General features: G+C 36.0%; 3 protein-coding genes across 4 annotated transcripts in view; 2 read left to right on the top strand and 1 right to left on the bottom strand.

The window, feature by feature from the left end:
* LOC143207613 (lachesin) overlaps positions 1–11,221 on the top strand; it is a 169,286-nt gene extending 158,065 nt beyond the window's left edge. For both annotated transcript variants that reach the window (XM_076421297.1, XM_076421296.1), the window contains 5 exons: positions 3,885–4,034; positions 8,273–8,423; positions 8,975–9,123; positions 9,990–10,046; positions 10,735–11,221. In XM_076421297.1, coding sequence (XP_076277412.1) covers positions 3,885–4,034; positions 8,273–8,423; positions 8,975–9,123; positions 9,990–10,046; positions 10,735–10,862 — 635 coding nt within the window. In that variant the 3' untranslated portion in view covers positions 10,863–11,221. The remainder of the gene's footprint in view (positions 1–3,884; positions 4,035–8,272; positions 8,424–8,974; positions 9,124–9,989; positions 10,047–10,734) is intronic.
* Positions 11,222–14,066: 2,845 nt separating this feature from the next.
* On the top strand, positions 14,067–15,452 carry Mrps33 (mitochondrial ribosomal protein S33). Its single transcript, XM_076447584.1, has 2 exons — positions 14,067–14,209; positions 14,400–15,452. Exon 2 carries the CDS (start codon positions 14,441–14,443, stop codon positions 14,768–14,770), a length of 330 nt encoding a protein of 109 aa, XP_076303699.1. The 5' UTR covers positions 14,067–14,209; positions 14,400–14,440; the 3' UTR covers positions 14,771–15,452.
* Positions 15,137–17,140, bottom strand: Cnpyb (FGF signaling regulator protein canopy b). The gene is made up of 6 exons (XM_076447583.1): positions 16,602–17,140; positions 16,349–16,489; positions 16,131–16,257; positions 15,905–16,039; positions 15,572–15,736; positions 15,137–15,501 (listed from the first exon to the last, which is right to left on the bottom strand). Exons 2-6 carry the CDS (start codon positions 16,452–16,454, stop codon positions 15,339–15,341), a joined length of 696 nt encoding a protein of 231 aa, XP_076303698.1. The 5' UTR covers positions 16,455–16,489; positions 16,602–17,140; the 3' UTR covers positions 15,137–15,338.
* Positions 17,141–18,615: the final 1,475 nt, after the last annotated feature.

Below are 18,615 nucleotides of genomic sequence, written 5' to 3'. Positions count from 1 at the left end.
ACTCGACATTTGCATGCTGCTCTTCTTGATTGTTACGATTTTTATGATAGTAATGTTTATTGACAATATTGAACAATCTTAATGTTAGTCAAGCACGAGTATTTAAAAATTTAGTGCACGCATATCGATTTCCTGGAGAATATTGGAATAATATGTTGCAGAAATTTGTTATCTTTCTGTTATTCACTGCGAGTTGAAAATTCATTGAGCTTTCATAAAAAAATTTGTAGTCGGGAAGAAAACGTCTTGTTATACCAGTAACCAGTACTTATTCATGTTACTATACTTATACGTGTATCAATATACATATGTGTGTCAATTTTATATCACATTATTTATTTATTCACATCATCGAGGAAGCATGAATATTTTTTATTGATAAATCGCAGCTGGTAAGTTTCACCTAAATATGTCAAGTTCCTACTTCAATTCCCATTAAATGAAGCACGATAATAATTAATTAACCGCGAGTATATTTTAGTATTATCATTCGACCGTACTACCACTTAATTATGTTGCCATTTCCAACACTTCAAATACTTTTAGGCTAATTAACTTATACTGTCCAAAATAGTCTGATGTAGCATGGAATTGCTGAAAACAATGAAAATTTCAACTGTCTGTTAATTTTCATTACAGTTATAATTATATTGCTAGATATAATATATTAAAAACAAGCTATTCATAATTGTGTTACACGATATTATAATTTTCAATATAGTTTTAATTCGACAACACGATGCAGTAACTATGATCGAAAAAATAATTTGAATTCCTTCGTTTGGCTGATTTTTATATAAACATTCAACTGATTTTTTTCCATATATATACGTTACATAAGTAAGTAAACACTAACGTCTTACAATTAGTACGACAGTAATGGTATTTTGGAGTTTTTTAAATTGAAATATCTCCTGAACTACTAACTTTTCGACATACATAGGTTAGTACTTTTTTATAACGAATGTCCAGCTGCATCGATTGATGTATTAAAAAATACCTCATTCCATTAAAAAAAAATGAAGATGACCTTCATATCTCTAAAAAAAATTACATGAAAAAAAAAATTTTGTTGGTATCTTATGAGCCCCATTTTACCATTCAACTTTGTCCTTCAGACATTTGACGTATCTTTAAAAACAACAAAGATATTCAAGGTGGTCAAGTTAGCTGGGACACCCTGTATAGTATACATAGAAATGTGTTCAAACTCGAAATAAGATAAAAACGATTCACAAGTCTAGTAGCCTGCAGCTATTTCTTGCCACGACAAAACTTGATATTGAACGCCAAACATAAAATAATCTTGACATTGAATAACATGAAATAATATTTGAAGTAGTGATGGATCAAGCTGGGTCTTGTATTTATTAATACTGATTCGTATCAATTCCCAAGCACCGTGTTCGTATCAGATACAACTGCGAGGTAAGTTATTGGCTTAGCAAGACGGATTTGTTCGGGTTTCTTATTCCACGGATGCAGTATAAACAGTATCATTAAGGATCAAAACGAAATATTCTATATGTTAATAACTGCTTCACGCGCTTTCCGGGATCAAATGGGGAGACTGAATTTGAAAAATATCAGTGACAACATAAGAAAAGAATCGCGCCACGGGAGAAAGTAAAGTAACTTCCATCCAATTGCATTCACGTTTCAAAGTGTGCTCTATTCATTTGCATGCGGCTTTGCATTGACTTGCTTTCCAGAGGGGTTACTTGAATATTATATTATAATAAAAGTGGAGAGGTAATATCCTTCATCCCACTAACCATCCATTTTCTGTCTGTTATATTACTATTACGAGGTGTTACAGAATTATACATTAATTTTTCTTCGTGGAACCATTTATCGTTTCAAGCACTGTGCAGTTATGTTGCATTAGAAATTAACCTTCGTCTGTTTTTTATTTTTTATTGATTTTGAACAAATGTCCTCCTCATCCATTATTAATCATTACTTTGGAATAGTGGCAAGATTGGATTCATTCCTTTCGTTTTGATTATTATAATGTATGATTGTTATAATTTCATGTACGTTGTTCTCCACATCGTTCTACAATTAACATATTTTAAATTTTTTGTTAATTTTGAATTAATAATAAAATGAATAAAATACATCGCGATGAAATTATAATAAACATATACATTATAATAATTGATTATAATGCGCGAATTAAAATAATAATTTATTATAATGTATGTTTATTATAATTTCATCGACGTATTTTATTCACTTTTCTGACTGAAACGTCGCCAAACATCGTCGGACCATATTTACCTTGTCTAATTCACGGTACAGTGAAATCTCGATTATCCGAACTAATCAATGAGACGTTCGTATAATAGAACAGTGACGTAGCTACAGTATCAGATAAAATCTTTACCAATACATGCATCGGTTCGGATAATCGAGGTTCTACTAAATCGTGAATTGAACGAGTAAACATACTCCGAAGTACGTCGTCTTTGGACTCATTTCAACTAGAAAAATGTGACGGACACGTTGCTGAAACTTTGACGAAACAATAGTCGAAAAAATCTTGCCACCCGTTAGCTCCTGACGATCCAAAAAACAGATCAATCAGATACACATCTGAAAACTGCATGAAACCGCGCAATGTTCGTCCCCCCCCCCCCCCCCCCATAAAACAAAGCAGAGAAATGGTTCCATTTGCCTGGCAATCCGGCATCGCACGCCCCGAAACCAATTTATTCAAGTCGATTTCCATAAAGCATCGTCAAGTGTACACTTCGTAGAATGAGTTACCGTACGCTAAAGAGCGGAAGAGTACAAGAGGGTGCACGGAGGCAGCCTTTTTGACGTATAAAAGCGCCGATAGCGTCAAACAAATCCGGGGCATCGATAACTCTGTCCCCAAAGTCCCCCATTTATCCCGATAGAGAGCTCGCAGCAACCCACTGTGAACCTTCACCGTCGAAGACAGTACATATGTACCTCTAGAACTAGAGGAAAAGGACACGGGGCTGTTCGGCCTTAACCTGTCGGCTCTCTGCCTTCGGTAACGTTGAAGATACAAGACCTGGGCCGAGGTTACCAGGTAAAGATCTCCGTGGCCTTGAAGATGGTCCGAGTAGTCTGACGAGACGGTTAGGAGTAGACTCGTTTCTAGAATTGCAAGGCTGCGGGATGCACCGTCTTATTTCTCGATAATGCAAAAATAGGGGTTTTCAGTAGACAAAAGCGCTATTTAGATAAAAGATCGCACCGTTCCATAGATTTTAGTATCGATCCTCCGCCAGGTGTGTCTCCACGTGTTGAATATTGTTGTGGTTAGATTTTCGATTGTATCTTTTTCGAGGAAGGTAAGTGATTTTGAAGTGTTCGAACATATCTGCAGTTTCAGTTTATTTATATTAATGTTTGCCAAATGTTTGGGCTGAAATTCATTTTCTCTTTGTCAGTAGCTAGTATTATCAGTCCACACGTGGAGTTCCCAATATGGCACTACCAAGGGTCCAAGGACTCAAGGTGTACCATATTAAGAACCCCAAAAACATATATTTTTCCCAAACTGTATTAATTTTTGGACAAACTTGACCCCGGAATCTTATAGGGAGGAAATGCATCTACAACTGGTAATTTTTTGATGGAAAAAGAGCATTCTAAAATAATCAAAAAATGATTATAGTCTAAGGTTATAGCGTAGGACGCGCCAGCTTTGTTTGTCAACACTGACTCGTCTCGTTGGATCGCGTATAAGTAAAGGACGATCTCAGTGCGGCCTTGAATAAGGTCAGAGCCGTCTAGCGACGGTCTATCCTGGTTGTAGAGATTGAAGGGTGTGGGTTGGAGGGTAGCGATCGGGGGTTAATTTTGTAGAAAATATGCAGACAGATACCGTTTTCTTGGGTGCGCAGGTGGCAACACTTTCGAGGAGCACGAGACCTACAACGGTTCCCTGCTGCAATTCCATCGTGTCGAGAGGCGACAAATGGGGGCGTATCTCTGCATCGCCAGCAACGACGTGCCGCCCGCTGTTAGCAAGCGAGTGACACTCGCCGTGAATTGTAAGCACGTTTCCCTCCTAATCCCTGATTGTATCCGGCAGAAAGGCTCCGAACCGACGACAAAATGCGACGCGAAAACCCCCGCCGTCGTCGTCGTCGTCGCTGACGTAACGACACGCTCTCCGCAGTGACGAATCACTCTGGCCATTGGCGCAACCGCGCCTGACTTCCACGGGCTTTACGATCTACCTCGTCTCCGGTAAACCGCTAAGGATCGTCTATTACCGTGAATTAAAGCGATTCCGGCCCCCTCCACAAGAAACCCCCGGGCAAACCGGCGCGCGGCGGACGGGCCAAGATAGGCATGTTAACTCTGAACCCCAATGGAACGAAGAGTGTACCTCGCCACGAGCTTCTATGCCTAATAGGCAACGACGAGCCGCCCTCGTTACGAGTTATTGGCGAATAAAAGCGTCTAATAAGACCGATTTTCGGGACTACGGAACTCTGTGCCTCACGCCGCTCCATAAAATTGACGAGCGACGTCACGTTGAAGCAACCCAGCACTAAAACTGGTTATGAGACTGCGGATATATTTATGCAAAATAAATGAATGGATGTCTGAAAACAGGCCCTACGTCAGGTTTTATAGGAGCGCAATTTTAAACTCAAACGTGAATTAAAAACCAGCTGAAAATGCCGTAAGCCCTTCTTCTATTGGAATAACGCTGAAAACTGAAAGACTTTTTTTACGGTTTGCTTTATTAAATTTTGAAAGAAAATAAGTTCCTAATTGCGCGCACTCCTATAAAATTTTTAAAACCTCACATAGGCCCTTCTTCCAGAAACCCATTCAAATATTCTTCATCGAATTCTTCTTATCTTATCTATTTGAATAGAGTCAACTCTCTTACAACACGGTTTTCATAAATCGCGTCTCAAAATTAATTAAGGTGGAGTGGGGTAAGTCCGTTAATTGGTTATTTTTATTATAATATGAACGAAATTTCTCTAGCTTGTATTTATTAATGTAATATAAGTTAGGATGAACTATTCGACATAGATGTCGCCCAAGAATAAAGGTGTTTTCCTCGCTGAAATCAACCAATGCCAAACAGTCACGTGCGAGGTACACGTACATAGAACTCCTACTTTAATCGTTAATTGCGGTTAACGATTACATTCTCTTCAATTCTAATGAAAGAAATATAAATCCGCTCTCTGTCTCTATCTCCCTCCTTATTACAATTTTATGGATAGACAGTCTCCGATTTTTCGATGATTTCTTTTTTTAATCAACGATTGACGATTAACTTCATCAATCGATTGAATCAATCGCCGATTTCTCAATGATTACCTTTTTTAATCGTACACATCAGACAATCAATCTTGGTTAAAATTTTCATTGACTAATGCCCAACTCTGGTACCAGGTTGCCACCATAAAAGGGTTAAACTGTTCGGCAACCCTGTGTGTATTGAAAACGGCACGCTCCCGATCGAAGCAGAGAGCACGGTAAAAAGCAAGATCCTAACACGAGGAAAACTGATCGTTAGAACGTTTAAAAAGCTTCGCAAGCTGAGTGGGGCTGCTGCTTGAACTCGAAGCGTTTTTTAAGAGTTCATATTTCCTGTGAAGTGGCAGTATTTCTACAAGAAATGATCGTTGACCGCTCGTCTTGCCCGTCTCGCCCCGCCACGGTTGATTCGTTCCTCGGTTGATTCTTTCCTCGGTTGTAACCGGATGCAAGCATTGATAATCACCGGGGTTATCAGATTCCCGCGCAATTTCATTCCGGTAACAGCCACCGCGCCGTTGAAGCTCGATCCGCCTCCTCGGTTTACCGACAATGCTGCGAAAGAGATTCCAGATTGCTTATCAACTGTAATCAAAGCGAATTAAACCCCGGGATATAGAGAAAAGCTTGCGGGGGCTGTTCGCGAATTTATTGCGCGACGCAATAACGTTTATATCCGGGATAGAAATGCTTTTGTTTCTCGGTAAACAATGAAAGCCGCCGCGGCGTAACGTCGCGTCGCGTAGCCGCTGTGAATTTTAATAATGCTTCGCGGTAGATAATTCCTCCGGGCAAATACAATCAGTAAAAATTACAGTTTTACAATTATACGCCGCGACCAAACGACTCGGAGTCCTTCTGTCGGGATATTAAAGTTCGACAGCGTTGCGCGCGACCGTCCCCTTGTTTTGTCCGCCGTGTAAGCGTCGCATGTCGACAAAGCTGCAGGGATTAATGAAACTTGGGCAAAGAGCTGCGACATTTTTTAAAACCGTGAATCGCCACAGTGGGGTATTTCACCGGAAAAGTCGATTACAAAATTTTGCGTACACTTTTTGCTGTTTGACGTAGTTAAAGGTCTGAAGAATACGTCTTCATTATTTTTCTCTACTCGAGAGTCGAGAGATTGTACAGCACGCTTTCGTTCTTAGACAATCTCTGAAACAGCGTTCATTCATTAGCGTTTTTCAAGTGTTTTATGGAAATTGTTTAAATTCTTAAGTGGTCCGTACACGATCAATAATATTGTCAATATTCGCGTTAATTTAATTTTCAAGTTAACATAGTTCCGACTGCAAAGGATCAAGTGGGGCCGTAGTTTAAATTTAAATACCATTTATTCTTTCATTCCCAGTGAATACATAATCAATTAATTTTACATTTTTACAATTTTCTTTGATAGCTGTGTCACCACACATTCGCAATTGCTGCTCGTGTACGAACAAATTGATACGGTGGTAACAATAAGGATTACAGATCTATATGTTATTCGAGATGCGAAATAGTGTGTGCCGGTACGCAGTTTGCATAACTACCATCAGTATTAATTATCTGAAAACAGCAGACGCGGCCGAGAATTAATTATGTTCAGCTGCGATAATGCGTTATACGTTCCATAGTTTTGTATTGTTATACGAGTAGTAACAATAGAGCAAACCGTCGGCGGTATTTTAATTTCGGCGCTCTTTTAACGCCATCCGCGGTAATGGAATAGAAAATATTGATTTCTAAATGGAACGAGACATTACAATTAAATTGCACTTCGAATTCAACTTCACAAATGCACGCTGCTGCTGCAGCAGCAGTACTGCAGTCGATATTGTAGATTTCTCTGAACCGTAGAAAACAAATAATCGTCTTCTTGATAATACAATAATAAAGGAATTAACGAAGCGAATCGAGAGACTCTTGATTAATTTCGTTGCAGTGAATAAACGATGTTGTCCTTCTTAACGACGAAATTGCAAGAAACAAGTATTTAAAGATAATAAGCGTAAGAAGCTGCGTTGGAGTTACTTCGAGCGATCAAATTGTTGTTCAATTTACACGGAAATTTCCATTTCAATATTCTCATGTTTTCTCAGGCGAGAGTGGAAAATCATCTGGTCAAATGTCGCAGAAAATATTTACTCGAGAGATCGTGTACTAACCCTTTGCGGACGAGCGTCGCCATATTGAAGTCTACAGATCTAATTCCTGAAGTCGTGAACAAATTATTAATTAACACTTTGAGCGCCGCATCATTCTGATCTGTCATTTGGAAAATTTTCAATTTTGCGCCGCCTCCGAAAGGATTGTATTGTATTTAAGTTCGCGTGTATTCACATAAATTAAATGGAAATTATTCCATACTTTTTAGTGCGTTTTTTCGAAGTCGGTTTAATTTTTTTATTTTGTGCTGATTTATTCAATGTAACGAGGTTTAGAATCGGCAAGATGCAAAGAGTATTATACATATTAACTATATAATTTTTATTTCATTGGACAAATTACTTAAATTTTATGGAATTCTCGAAGTTGCTTGGTTGCCAGTCAAAGTATTACTAGCATGAAGTAAATCGTTGTTTATAAAACTGATGTAAGATGGCGAAAAGCAATAATCTTATTAATAATTTAAGGATTAATTTCTAACCATCACAACCGACATGACCGATCGGTCACACTAACAATCAATGTATCAACAACTTTATCTCTCGGAGGAAAATATGTTTGATAGCGCATGTACAGAACGCTCGTCCGCGAAGGGGCGAATAGAACAAAACCAAATGATTCATTCGTGAGTGTGCCAAATAAAAATTTATGGGATTTTTCACATCTGCTCGGACAGCTCTAATTGGTACATTAAATCACGCGGCTCCGCTCAGAAAACCATGTAATAGAGATATGTAATCCGGACAAATTATGGATGTCTATATTCTGCTGGCGAGGACATTAATCAAAATCTTGGTGAACCGTGTGTATCGCGATAAATCGGGCAATTAATTTGAAACCGCTTCCACAGTTGTACCTGTCGTCAGTGTACCTAATCAGCTTTTGGGAACACCTTTGGGTCCGAACGTGCAATTGCAGTGCATGGTCGAGGCATTCCCGAACACAATAAATTACTGGGTGAAGAACCGGCAGGGATCGGAGGACGAAATGCTGGTCGAAGGGTGAGAGATCATTAGTTCCCGTCATTTTAACCATTCTGTTCATGACTCCGGGTACTTGGGAATTTGAGCTAAACATTTTTTAAGTGGAAACTTCTTTAGGCGCACCACGCGTACATAACTGCTGAGCACTGAACGAATCTGATCCGTCACGCTCCGAGGTGAAACGCTATTCGGGTAAACTCGGTTTCCCCGAGTTTAGCCGAGCGTGCGAGAAACGGACAGGAATGTCTCAATTTTTAATCATTGAATTTATTTTCAAGTCGGGCACGAACTCGATAGGATTTAGGTACTTGAATCTTTTTTTTAATTACGCGTACTTACAGAGTTTATTTACAGTCCTGATGAACCCGTTCAGGTAATGATTTTTGACAGTGACACTGAACAAACGAAATTTTCCTAAATAAATCTCGTTCGCCAATTTTAATCAACAAATCCTTCAGTGATTGTAGCCCAGGTATGGAACAGTGTGTTCGTCAGTCATGAACAGAAGGGTTAGGAATTCTGAATTCTTTCTACGAATGGTAAACTTATGGCTATGTTCGATGCCGCAGACCCAAGTACAGCGTGCGAGAAGAACGATCCGGATACAGAGTTTTTATGAAGCTGTTAATCAAAGGGTTAACGGAACATGACATGGGCAGCTACAGATGCGTGTCGACGAACAGTCTTGGCAAGGCCGACGGCAATTTAAGGCTGTACAGTAAGTTCTTCCAAGACATAAAACGGAACCGAATGGTCCCTCCAGTTTACTGTTACTTGCGTTAGCCGTACACGCTTCGACAATGACATAACTTTCATTGTTCATCCCTTTTTTCATTAGTTGCGTTCTTTCCTTCCTTCGTTTAACACTAGATCTACGGAGCTTCAACCCCTTGCCTTATAATTTCGATCCAAGGTTTCAGGTTGACCCCTTGCCGTACGATTTTCTTCGTGGTTACAGTAATTACCGTAATTGTTGTTAATCATTTCACTAACGAGAAAAGGACACTTCTACTTATGGTTTACCTACACTCTGCACCACCGACTAGGTATAAAGATAGACCTATCATCCAATGTATAGTTTTGCGGCCCACTTTTCAATGACGCGCACTACATACCAACATGGCGGCGCCCGTAACAGTCAAAAACGCTTAAAAACGCTGAACTTCATACACGCATAATTTTTGAACCAGCGGATTCCTAAGATTAACCCTTTAGCTACTGGTATATATTTACAATTGTGTCTGTCTAAACGCAAAACAAAAAAAGAAAAAACCCCGTTCCCGGCATAATCCATCTCAATTGTATCTCACAAAAGTTTCGTACCGTCGTCTATTGACGACAGCCGTAGCTAAAGGGTTAAACTTTGGATTTTCGGAATTTTCTCGCCGAAATCTACAGGATTAAATTTGAAAGAGTTAAAAATTTCTGGTTTCCTCGGCGAAGTTTTTTAACGCACCTTCATTTTAACATTTAAATACTTTACGAGTAATAATATCATTTAGAATTTTTTGCACTTCGATAATAAAGGATGGAAGAAACACTTTTTACGTGAATATTAAAACGAGAATTCTGGTTCATTTTCAGAAATAGTTGGCTTCGACAGGTCGTCAGGCGGGAAGGATCATGTATCAATTATCGGTGGTAAGTTATTCTTTATAATAATTTTAAAAAATTCGAGAGTAATACGAGAATAATACAAAAGTTTCGTCATGGGAACATTTGCGAACATACTAGAGGCATCTTTCTGATTAAAATGAGAGCAAACATGACGTAGGTCAGAGTATATTCGTTTGATCAGTTAACAATTTAGTTGACAACACATTATATTCTTCAAATCAGTAAATATTTCATCTAGCTTTCGCAGTTAGACAACTATTCTATTATTCAAATACTCGTGCTGTACCGATTAGTTCGGATAATCGAGATCCCACTGTATCGTGAATGAAACAAATAAATGAGATCCTACTTAATCATTCTTAATGCCACCTCTACTTAAACTTTAGAATAACATTAAAATAGTAAAAAAATTTGTCGATAAGAGAGAGAGAGAGGTAGGGACTCACATTGTAATGATAAAAAATTTTTTCGAGTCGCCGAAAATCCTTCTGACAATCATCATTTTAGTCAAAAAAGAACCTATTCCCAAAATTTCATCCAATTCTGAGCACGGAAGTAAATGGAAACATAGATCCTGCTTTCACAGATGTACACTATTTTTATTTTGCATAAGGCCTCGTAGTCGCCTTACAACTTTTGTCGGCTCGTGTACAGAATTTTGTTACTGCTGTCAGGGGACTCGAACATACTAAAAATTCGATTTCTCTTCTAGGTTTAGCCGAAGCTGCGCAAAGTTCAGGCGCCAATAGTCGCAGCAGAAGGTTCACCGGACGTAGCAACAAATTATCACACTTCCTGTCTATATTTCTGTTTATACCGGTGCTACTCTGGCCGCGGTGAAGAAGGCATTCGTTGCTGGTCACTGTTAAACCGAGTGCCGGATAACTTTGTGCCAAAAGGACAAGAAAAAAAAAGCAAGAATGCTTGTGCATGTATGTGTACGGTGTCGAAGAATGTTGGAGAGTGTGTGCGTGTGTGTTGCGAAATTATAATTGAAACAAAAAGAAAGCGTGCGCAAGAAATGAAAATCGTTCTGTCTGAATAAAAACGAGAAAAAAAAAATAAACGAGCGGGGAGAAGAAGCAATGTATCGAATGTACGCGTGTGTATGACGAAACGCAGCGAATTAATGAACAAGAAAAGCGAAACAAATAAACGAATCGGAGGCTCGCGTTCTCTACATCTTCCTACACAGCCCTTTCCTACTGCCGAGTGTTAAAAACATTTTTAGAACAATAAATGTTGTCAATGTATGCGTCCGTTTAGATTCGCAATCCGTTTCGTTCGAGACTATCGATGACGGATCGACGGGTCATTGAGAAAAGACGCGCCCGCATGACGACAAGAAGCGTGCAAGCAGCTTGGCCCTTCCTAACGATGCTTAACAAGTCGTCAATAATATTCATAAGTTACGATCATTTTGTCATTGGTATCTGCATTACAGACGTTAGACGTCGGGGAACTCGATGTTTCGAAATAAAACTATCAGATCAAACGTTGTACACAATCACGGCCGCTAATAATTTATATGCCCTTCTTCAACCTCTACTCCTTTTTGTACGTATGTAGGCTAAGGTTGCTCAAGTCGTACTCCTTAAGAAGAAACCCGTATAAAACTTAGGATTTATCAAATAAATCGAAATTAAATGTGTTATTCAAAATTTGTGTTAATATTGTTGCTATTTATTATAGCGAAATTAGAAAATCTATATGCTTTCACTTAAAATAAACTAAATTTCCCAACTTTCCCAAGTCGTACCACCTATAGCCTAAGTCGTACCTAAGAATTCGATTAAGCAACAATAATAATTAAAACGTATTTTTTATTAATCTGTTTACATGACACATAGGTATTCAGTTGGTACAAACATCACATAAATACAAATTTTTTTGTTCTTTTATCAACTTCAGCGCATACATCGTGCACCCATGATTTGCATTTCAAGCATTGAATCATCTTTTCCTCCCGATCTTCTCCACAAATAAAACGAAACCAATCGCTTTTCTTCCTTTTAATTTTTAATGCCAATTCCTTTTTATTAATTACTGCGTTTCTTTTATTTGCCGCATTTTTTATGTTTTCTTTATTCCGCGTTGACGTTATTTCGACTGACGAGGTAGTACGACTTAGGAATCTCATATGGGTACGACTTAAAGACACGGCACAAGTTAAATTTAAAAAGTAAACATAAGCTAACTGAATAAAATTAATACGATTTCGTTTCGACCAAACGATTTTGTAAATTCTGCTGCATTTATATTTAATAAAGAACATAATTTTATCAATAATTTACTTGCAAGATTAACTACCAAACATATGCAGAGAATTATAAGAAAATTGAAATAGACTTACTTGATGACAGGATTTATAATGAGGCTGGTTTATGGCAGACAATACATATATGTATTTGGTTGCCGTTGTATGTGCTGTTGTCGCCGTAGTTCCGACTTGAGCAACCTTACCCTACTTACATACTTCACTATACAGGCAATCCAAGGCATCTGCAACACGATCCCATCCTAACAAGGTTAGAGAATCGAGGAAACTTCTGGACGGGTTCTTTGCGGGAAGCAGCGCAAAATCTCAGGTACAATGTGTTGCAGTTCAAAACTTCTAATTACTGGTCGCATAATACACTCGACTCTTTCTTCACACGCTAGATATGTTCCTCCAAACACCGTGTTAAATAAAACTGTGCAAAAGAAGTAATGAAAACTTATAAAACGTATAAGTTCCTCGTGGTGAGACATGGGCAATCGGTATTATCCTCTATTTGTAAGGACTTCTAGTGTCTTATGAATAAAGGATAATATCGAGCTAATAGCTGCACTTTTAATAAATATGTTGAGTTTCAATCAATTCTATTCCTATACCTATTGTGTGTGTGTGTGTGTGCCTTCCATAACATTTTGCAATTTCACCTTCATTCAGAACAAAATATATGTAGTATTCAATCTCTCTAAATGTCTCTCTTCAGTCTCTGGTTCTGTTTAGGTAAAGAGCGCCGAACCACCGCCTACTAGTATCTCGTCGGTGCAGATATGAACCCGCGTCCTCTCGATAGATATCAAGATTATTTTTTTGATTTTCATTACTTTTAAAATGAATTTTGTGCTTAAGTGAATTATTTATTTCCCACTGATTTCAATTCTTTCTTCCTTTCTTTCTTTCAATCCTCTTGTGTTACGGCGATCGATTGAATTTAAACGAATTTGTTCTTGCTGTTACAGAGTCCAAGAACAATAGTGTTGCTAGATCAAGGCTGGTCTGGTCTTCCACTCTATCATGGTTCACAGTCGTGCGGAAGAATCAAGCGGTTTTAATAAAAAAAAAAATAAATAAAGAATAAATTAAGAAATTTGTACGCAATTTTTCAAACTCTACATATACACATTTAAAATTGTATTGTACACAGTAATAAATAAAACATATTTTTACAAATTATTGTGTTCTTATTTTTCAACCTGTAGAAATCCAAAACTCCCGAAAATTATTTAGAAACCTTGAAAACACAATTTTTCGACCGTCTTACTTGTCGTTGAGTTGTACTACTGAATTACGAATACCTTCTTTGATATCATGTTATCTTAATACAAAACTCAATTTTCGAGGTTTCCGATAATTTTTTCCAATTAATTCCTATATCTCGTCTGTGGTGACAGATCACTAAAAATTGTAACCAATTGTAAGGTATAGTGGGTTCTGTTTCCTGCTAAAGATAATTTAGGTTCTGTTCCATACTAAAGATGATGTAGGAGCTGTTCTGGAGCTGTTCCAGGCTAAACATGATGCGCAGACAAAAGTGGCACGGCCAATCCCCATGCGTGAGCACTCTCATATACTCTCTGGTATTACTTAACATTAATTATAGGAAATGCGAATGATAGTTTTGAGAAACGTCTTACAAATCTAATAAATTTGGTAAACATGCGATGTAACTCGCAATTTTATTTTGATTATGTCTCTGTGACTTGCGCAAAGAACAGTTATGCTTTCCACCAATCAGAAGCGATCACGAAAATCACGAATAACTGTGAAAAATCACCGTGATTGGGAACGAACGTGATCAAATCCCGAGTGATCTGAAAGTAGCAATTTACGCCATCCCTAATTATGGCACACTAGCGCCATATCCCGGCATAATCATCTCATTTCCTCTCTGTCTTCTATATTGTTTGTGGTCCAGGTATGAAATGATGGGGCTCTTACAAAATTCTGTTTTAATCAATTTTCATTAACTAACACTTGTACAGAAAATAGTGAATCTTCATGAATTAAAAACTATTATTTATCAATTAATAATTGCAGTTTGAATGTAAAACATAACGTTTTGTACTATAACCTTTATAACCTCAATTTTGTCTTTCTGTATTTAGGATAGAATACGGATTAACAACGTGTTTGTGAATTTACCGAAATGGCTAATAAATATGTGGATCTTGCAAAAGTGGGTACTTCTTATGCTAAACATATGAATCGTCTAAGCAATAAACTTTTCGGTGAAGTAACTAGAGACACCAATTCAAAATCTATGAAGGTTGTAAAATTGTTCACTGAAAAGCCTATTCAAAAACGTCCAGAAATTGTTGACTATTATCCACGACATCAGGAAATTGATTTATTAATGAAGCAACTTAGACTTTATGGTCTATACAGAGATGAGCATCAAGATTTCAAAGAAGAGTATGAACGTATGAGAGAATTACGTGGTAAAAAGAAATGGGTTCCTCCACCCCATAGGAAATAATATTTATTAAACTGCTTTATGTATTTCGTGTAATATATAATATACTTACAATGCATAATGTATTCCGTCTAAATAAAACCAAAAATAAACCAAAATGTAGATTGAAAAATAAATATTCTTACTTGTAGTAGCAATGTTGGAGCTAGAATTACTACATTTTTAATAGTAAACTGTAGTAAAAATTCGAAACTATTGAATTCTGTTGGGTGGGATTCTTTTCTAATTGTAGAAAAGAATGGTGACTATAAAATTTTTCTTTTTTACACTCCGCTGTGCAGTAGTTTGCAACATCCATGAAAATCGCACACGAACTTATGCAATCATCTGATAATTTGATATATTCATTGAAATTTATCAACAATGAAGTTTACTATATCATAAGTTTGTAATTTTTATTATATGTAAAATTATTTAATAAAAAAATAGTCAAAAGTACATAAATGGCAAACAATTGGAAGAATATTTACTATTTACAGACTAGATGCAAATATACAGTTTAAAATTATCACGTATAATGTATAGTAGCCATTATAATTACAAAGAAGAACCTCAAAAATTTGTCGATGATTTATAATTCGTTCTTCAACTTCTTTTCTTTTTCTTTATTGTTTTCATCTTCGTTTCCCTTTTTCTGTTTTTTCTTCTTTTCTTTTTTATTCTCAGCAGTGTCACCTTTTTCTTTCAGACAGGAATCATCTCCATTCTTTAACGCTCTCTCCAAGCACAAATATCTAAGGACATAAACATTATACAGTTTAGTTAAGTCTAATCGATTAAAGATCGAGGAAACATTGACAATACCTAATCAAAGGAATTTGTCCCTGATGGTTGTGGTACCATTCCTCTACGTCAGATTCATGATTTTCCAATAAGTCTTCACACTGCGATTTTAAAGTTGTAATTTCTACAGATGGTTTATCCCATAGTTCGTACGGAAGTCCCAATTCAACTTTAACACCTCTGTCTCTATAAATATGAAATAATACTAATGACTTTCAAAAACATAGGAAATAAATGCAGCGAAGTCCTCTGTATTCAAATCGTTAGGCGTAGAAACTATTCACGCTGTGATCTGGTCGAGAGAACATTTGGTTACAGGGGATCTCCTGTGTTTTCAATATAAAAATATCTTACACGAGATCATGAAGAGTTTTAAATGTTTGACTCATCCCTTTAGCAAATCTGGTACTGTCCGAACGTTCTTTATGAATGTTATAATCCAGTATTCGTTCGCAGAGACCCTCCATACTTTCTACTAAACGTAATTCTCTGCAATTGAAAATTCGTATTGTATATTGTCACGTAAATTAGTATTATTTTTTAAGTTCCAAACACACAGTGTGTATATAGAGTAACTTACGATTTTTTGTACTCTTTCCTTTTCTTGGGCGAAACGTCATCGACGGAGTAGCCAATTTCAAGTACATCGTGCGTTTTTCCAGTTTCGTTAAGTCTGGCCTCCAATTCCGTGGCCACGACTTTGCAAACTATAAAGTAAAACGATAGTATTCATCACTGTGCAAGATATATAAGGTTATACGATTATTTGTATACGGTGTATAACATGAATGAAGTCACCTTCGCATTTATTTGCATATTTAACACCTTGCTCTTCTTCTGGACCACCGATTGCAAAGTGTGCAAGTAACAGACAAGTTAAAAAAGTTCGTATCAACAACCACATTGCTGAACAGGTATTCTAATAATTACACTATGGAACTATATATTTGAATTATTATCCCGTTATACGAGAAACATAAAGTGCGGAAACAATAGAAAAAGCAATTGATTAATTTTTATGCTTTTGTTATTTAATGTACAGGGTACAAACCGTAAAATAAATTGTTGTAACACCGTATAAACAAATGTGATTTGTATGGAACTTGTGGCTTTATTCTATTCGATAATATTGGCGGTACGTTCAAAATATCCAATAAGAATGAAGAAACAAATTTGTAACATTCACGTAAAAATTGGCATTATCTCGACTCAAATCTCTGCGAGACGAAACTATTAATAATTAGACAGCGGATCTTTACGCAAAATAAAAATTTTCTACGTGATTTGCAATCAACTGGAGTGAAATAAAAATTTATTTTCTTTCTGAATATAACAGTATTTTTAAATTCTTCTAATGTTTTCACTGTTTCGAAACAAATATTTATATGATGCTTGCCGAACTCGTCCCAGTATCCCCTAAAAGATGGGTGTAAAAAAATGGTAGGTTTATCATCTATAAAAAAACTGCAGAAGGTGATGAAGGTTGACAAAAAATTTGGTGCAATCATTTTAATGCTCTACTTGAACATAATTATTCTAACTAACAAAACTTCCGATCGAACACCCTGTATAATCATATAATTTTTTCACATTCTGATCATGGAAAATTTCTCATTCATAAGATTTCGATTTTATAATAAAACAATGAAAAATAAAACAAGAATGAAATGAAAATATGTTTTACGTTTAATATTATCTTGTGTGCTTGAAGAATTTTAAATGCATTAATATATAAATATACTCAGATAACAATTAATTACAAATTATTCGAATTAATTCTTTTTATATAAATAGTAAGTTAATTATTATTACAATTTGAACAATTATATGACAATAAGATCATCGCTCTCGTGTTTCAAAGAAAGATATATATTATTGATGAGAAATGCAACAATTTTATTATTTCATCGTATATATGTATAGTCATTCTAAAAGTAAAGTAAAAAGTAAAAAAACTGCGACAATTGTAATATGAATTATGATGTTTACGCATGGTAATGAAATATAGAAATGGAAACATTTGTAGCTTTTAATTTGCTACACAAGATGGATTCTAATTCATGGTATGATTGGAAAATTTTGTTCAAACATATCCTTTTTACCACGCTTATCTAATGTGTTATTTTAGTTTATCTTTTAATATACCAATTAGTAAAACATATTTTTATTATATAATCAATTATTGTATTATGCTGTCTTTGTATCATACTAAATTACTTAAGTATCAATTTCATCGTGAATTATACTCTATATCTTGTGTACACAAATCGTTTATTTTGATTGTCTGCTTTAATTGCGTAATTTGCTATAAAGTCGAAAATTTGTGCTAATAAATATACTATCGAATAAAGTTGAAGACGATTGGTTTATTGGATTAAATATAATAAAGTTTTCTGTTAATGGAGAGCATGATATTACAACCAAATGAAAAGTAATAAATGTAAACGGTACACCTTCTTCCTTGAAAGATGTTTGTCAATTAATAAAGATTTTTATTAATTTAAACGCTAAATGGAGATTGAGAATCTTAGAAAAAGATATAGTAGTTTATGTTTAAACTACAGGATGTCTACTTGTAAACCAAGTTTCACATTGAACACTCTGCTTTTGAACTTTGTTTAGTGATTACAGTAATTTGTACCATTATAAATCTCTAGTCGGATTACTCGAACTCAACATAAATATTTCACATTTGCTATAGGGGTTTTAGAAATATATTGTAGATATGAAGAAATAGATGAGACGTCCTCATATTTTACTATTAATCGAAACAAAATCGTTTTGTCTGAATTCGGACAACAAATGATAAATATGATATCGAAAACATACAGAATTTCTAATAGTAATATTTTAACAAGCTATTAGAGACAATTACATCATATCGTCAGTATACACTTATACTAGACACGTGTTCTGGTTCCTTCAACAATCTCATAGATGTAACAAACCTAGAGTGATTTGTAAACTTTCAATTTGTAATTAATCGACAAAAATCTTTACAGTTTTCTTATAACTTTCTATTTAAATAATTACAAAAGCATATTTGATAGTAAAATATTGCTTAC

This window comes from Lasioglossum baleicum, chromosome 3 (genome assembly GCF_051020765.1).
Source record: "Lasioglossum baleicum chromosome 3, iyLasBale1, whole genome shotgun sequence".
In the NCBI taxonomy this organism is placed as follows: Eukaryota; Metazoa; Arthropoda; class Insecta; order Hymenoptera; family Halictidae; genus Lasioglossum; species Lasioglossum baleicum.
This window is presented reverse-complemented; position numbering and strand designations above follow the sequence as displayed.

What these genes read in the sequence shown, in the direction of transcription:
- Mrps33 (XM_076447584.1), top strand. Translation starts at nt 14,441, where the DNA reads ATGGCTAATAAATATGTGGATCTTGCAAAAGTGGGTACTTCTTATGCT.
- Cnpyb (XM_076447583.1), bottom strand. Translation starts at nt 16,454, where the DNA reads ATGTGGTTGTTGATACGAACTTTTTTAACTTGTCTGTTACTTGCACAC. An exon ending in ATATGCAAATAAATGCGAAG is followed by an intron (nt 16,258 to 16,348) that starts GTGACTTCATTC and finishes TTTACTTTATAG; the next exon opens with TTTGCAAAGTCGTGGCCACG. An exon ending in AGGAAAGAGTACAAAAAATC is followed by an intron (nt 16,040 to 16,130) that starts GTAAGTTACTCT and finishes TTTCAATTGCAG; the next exon opens with AGAATTACGTTTAGTAGAAA.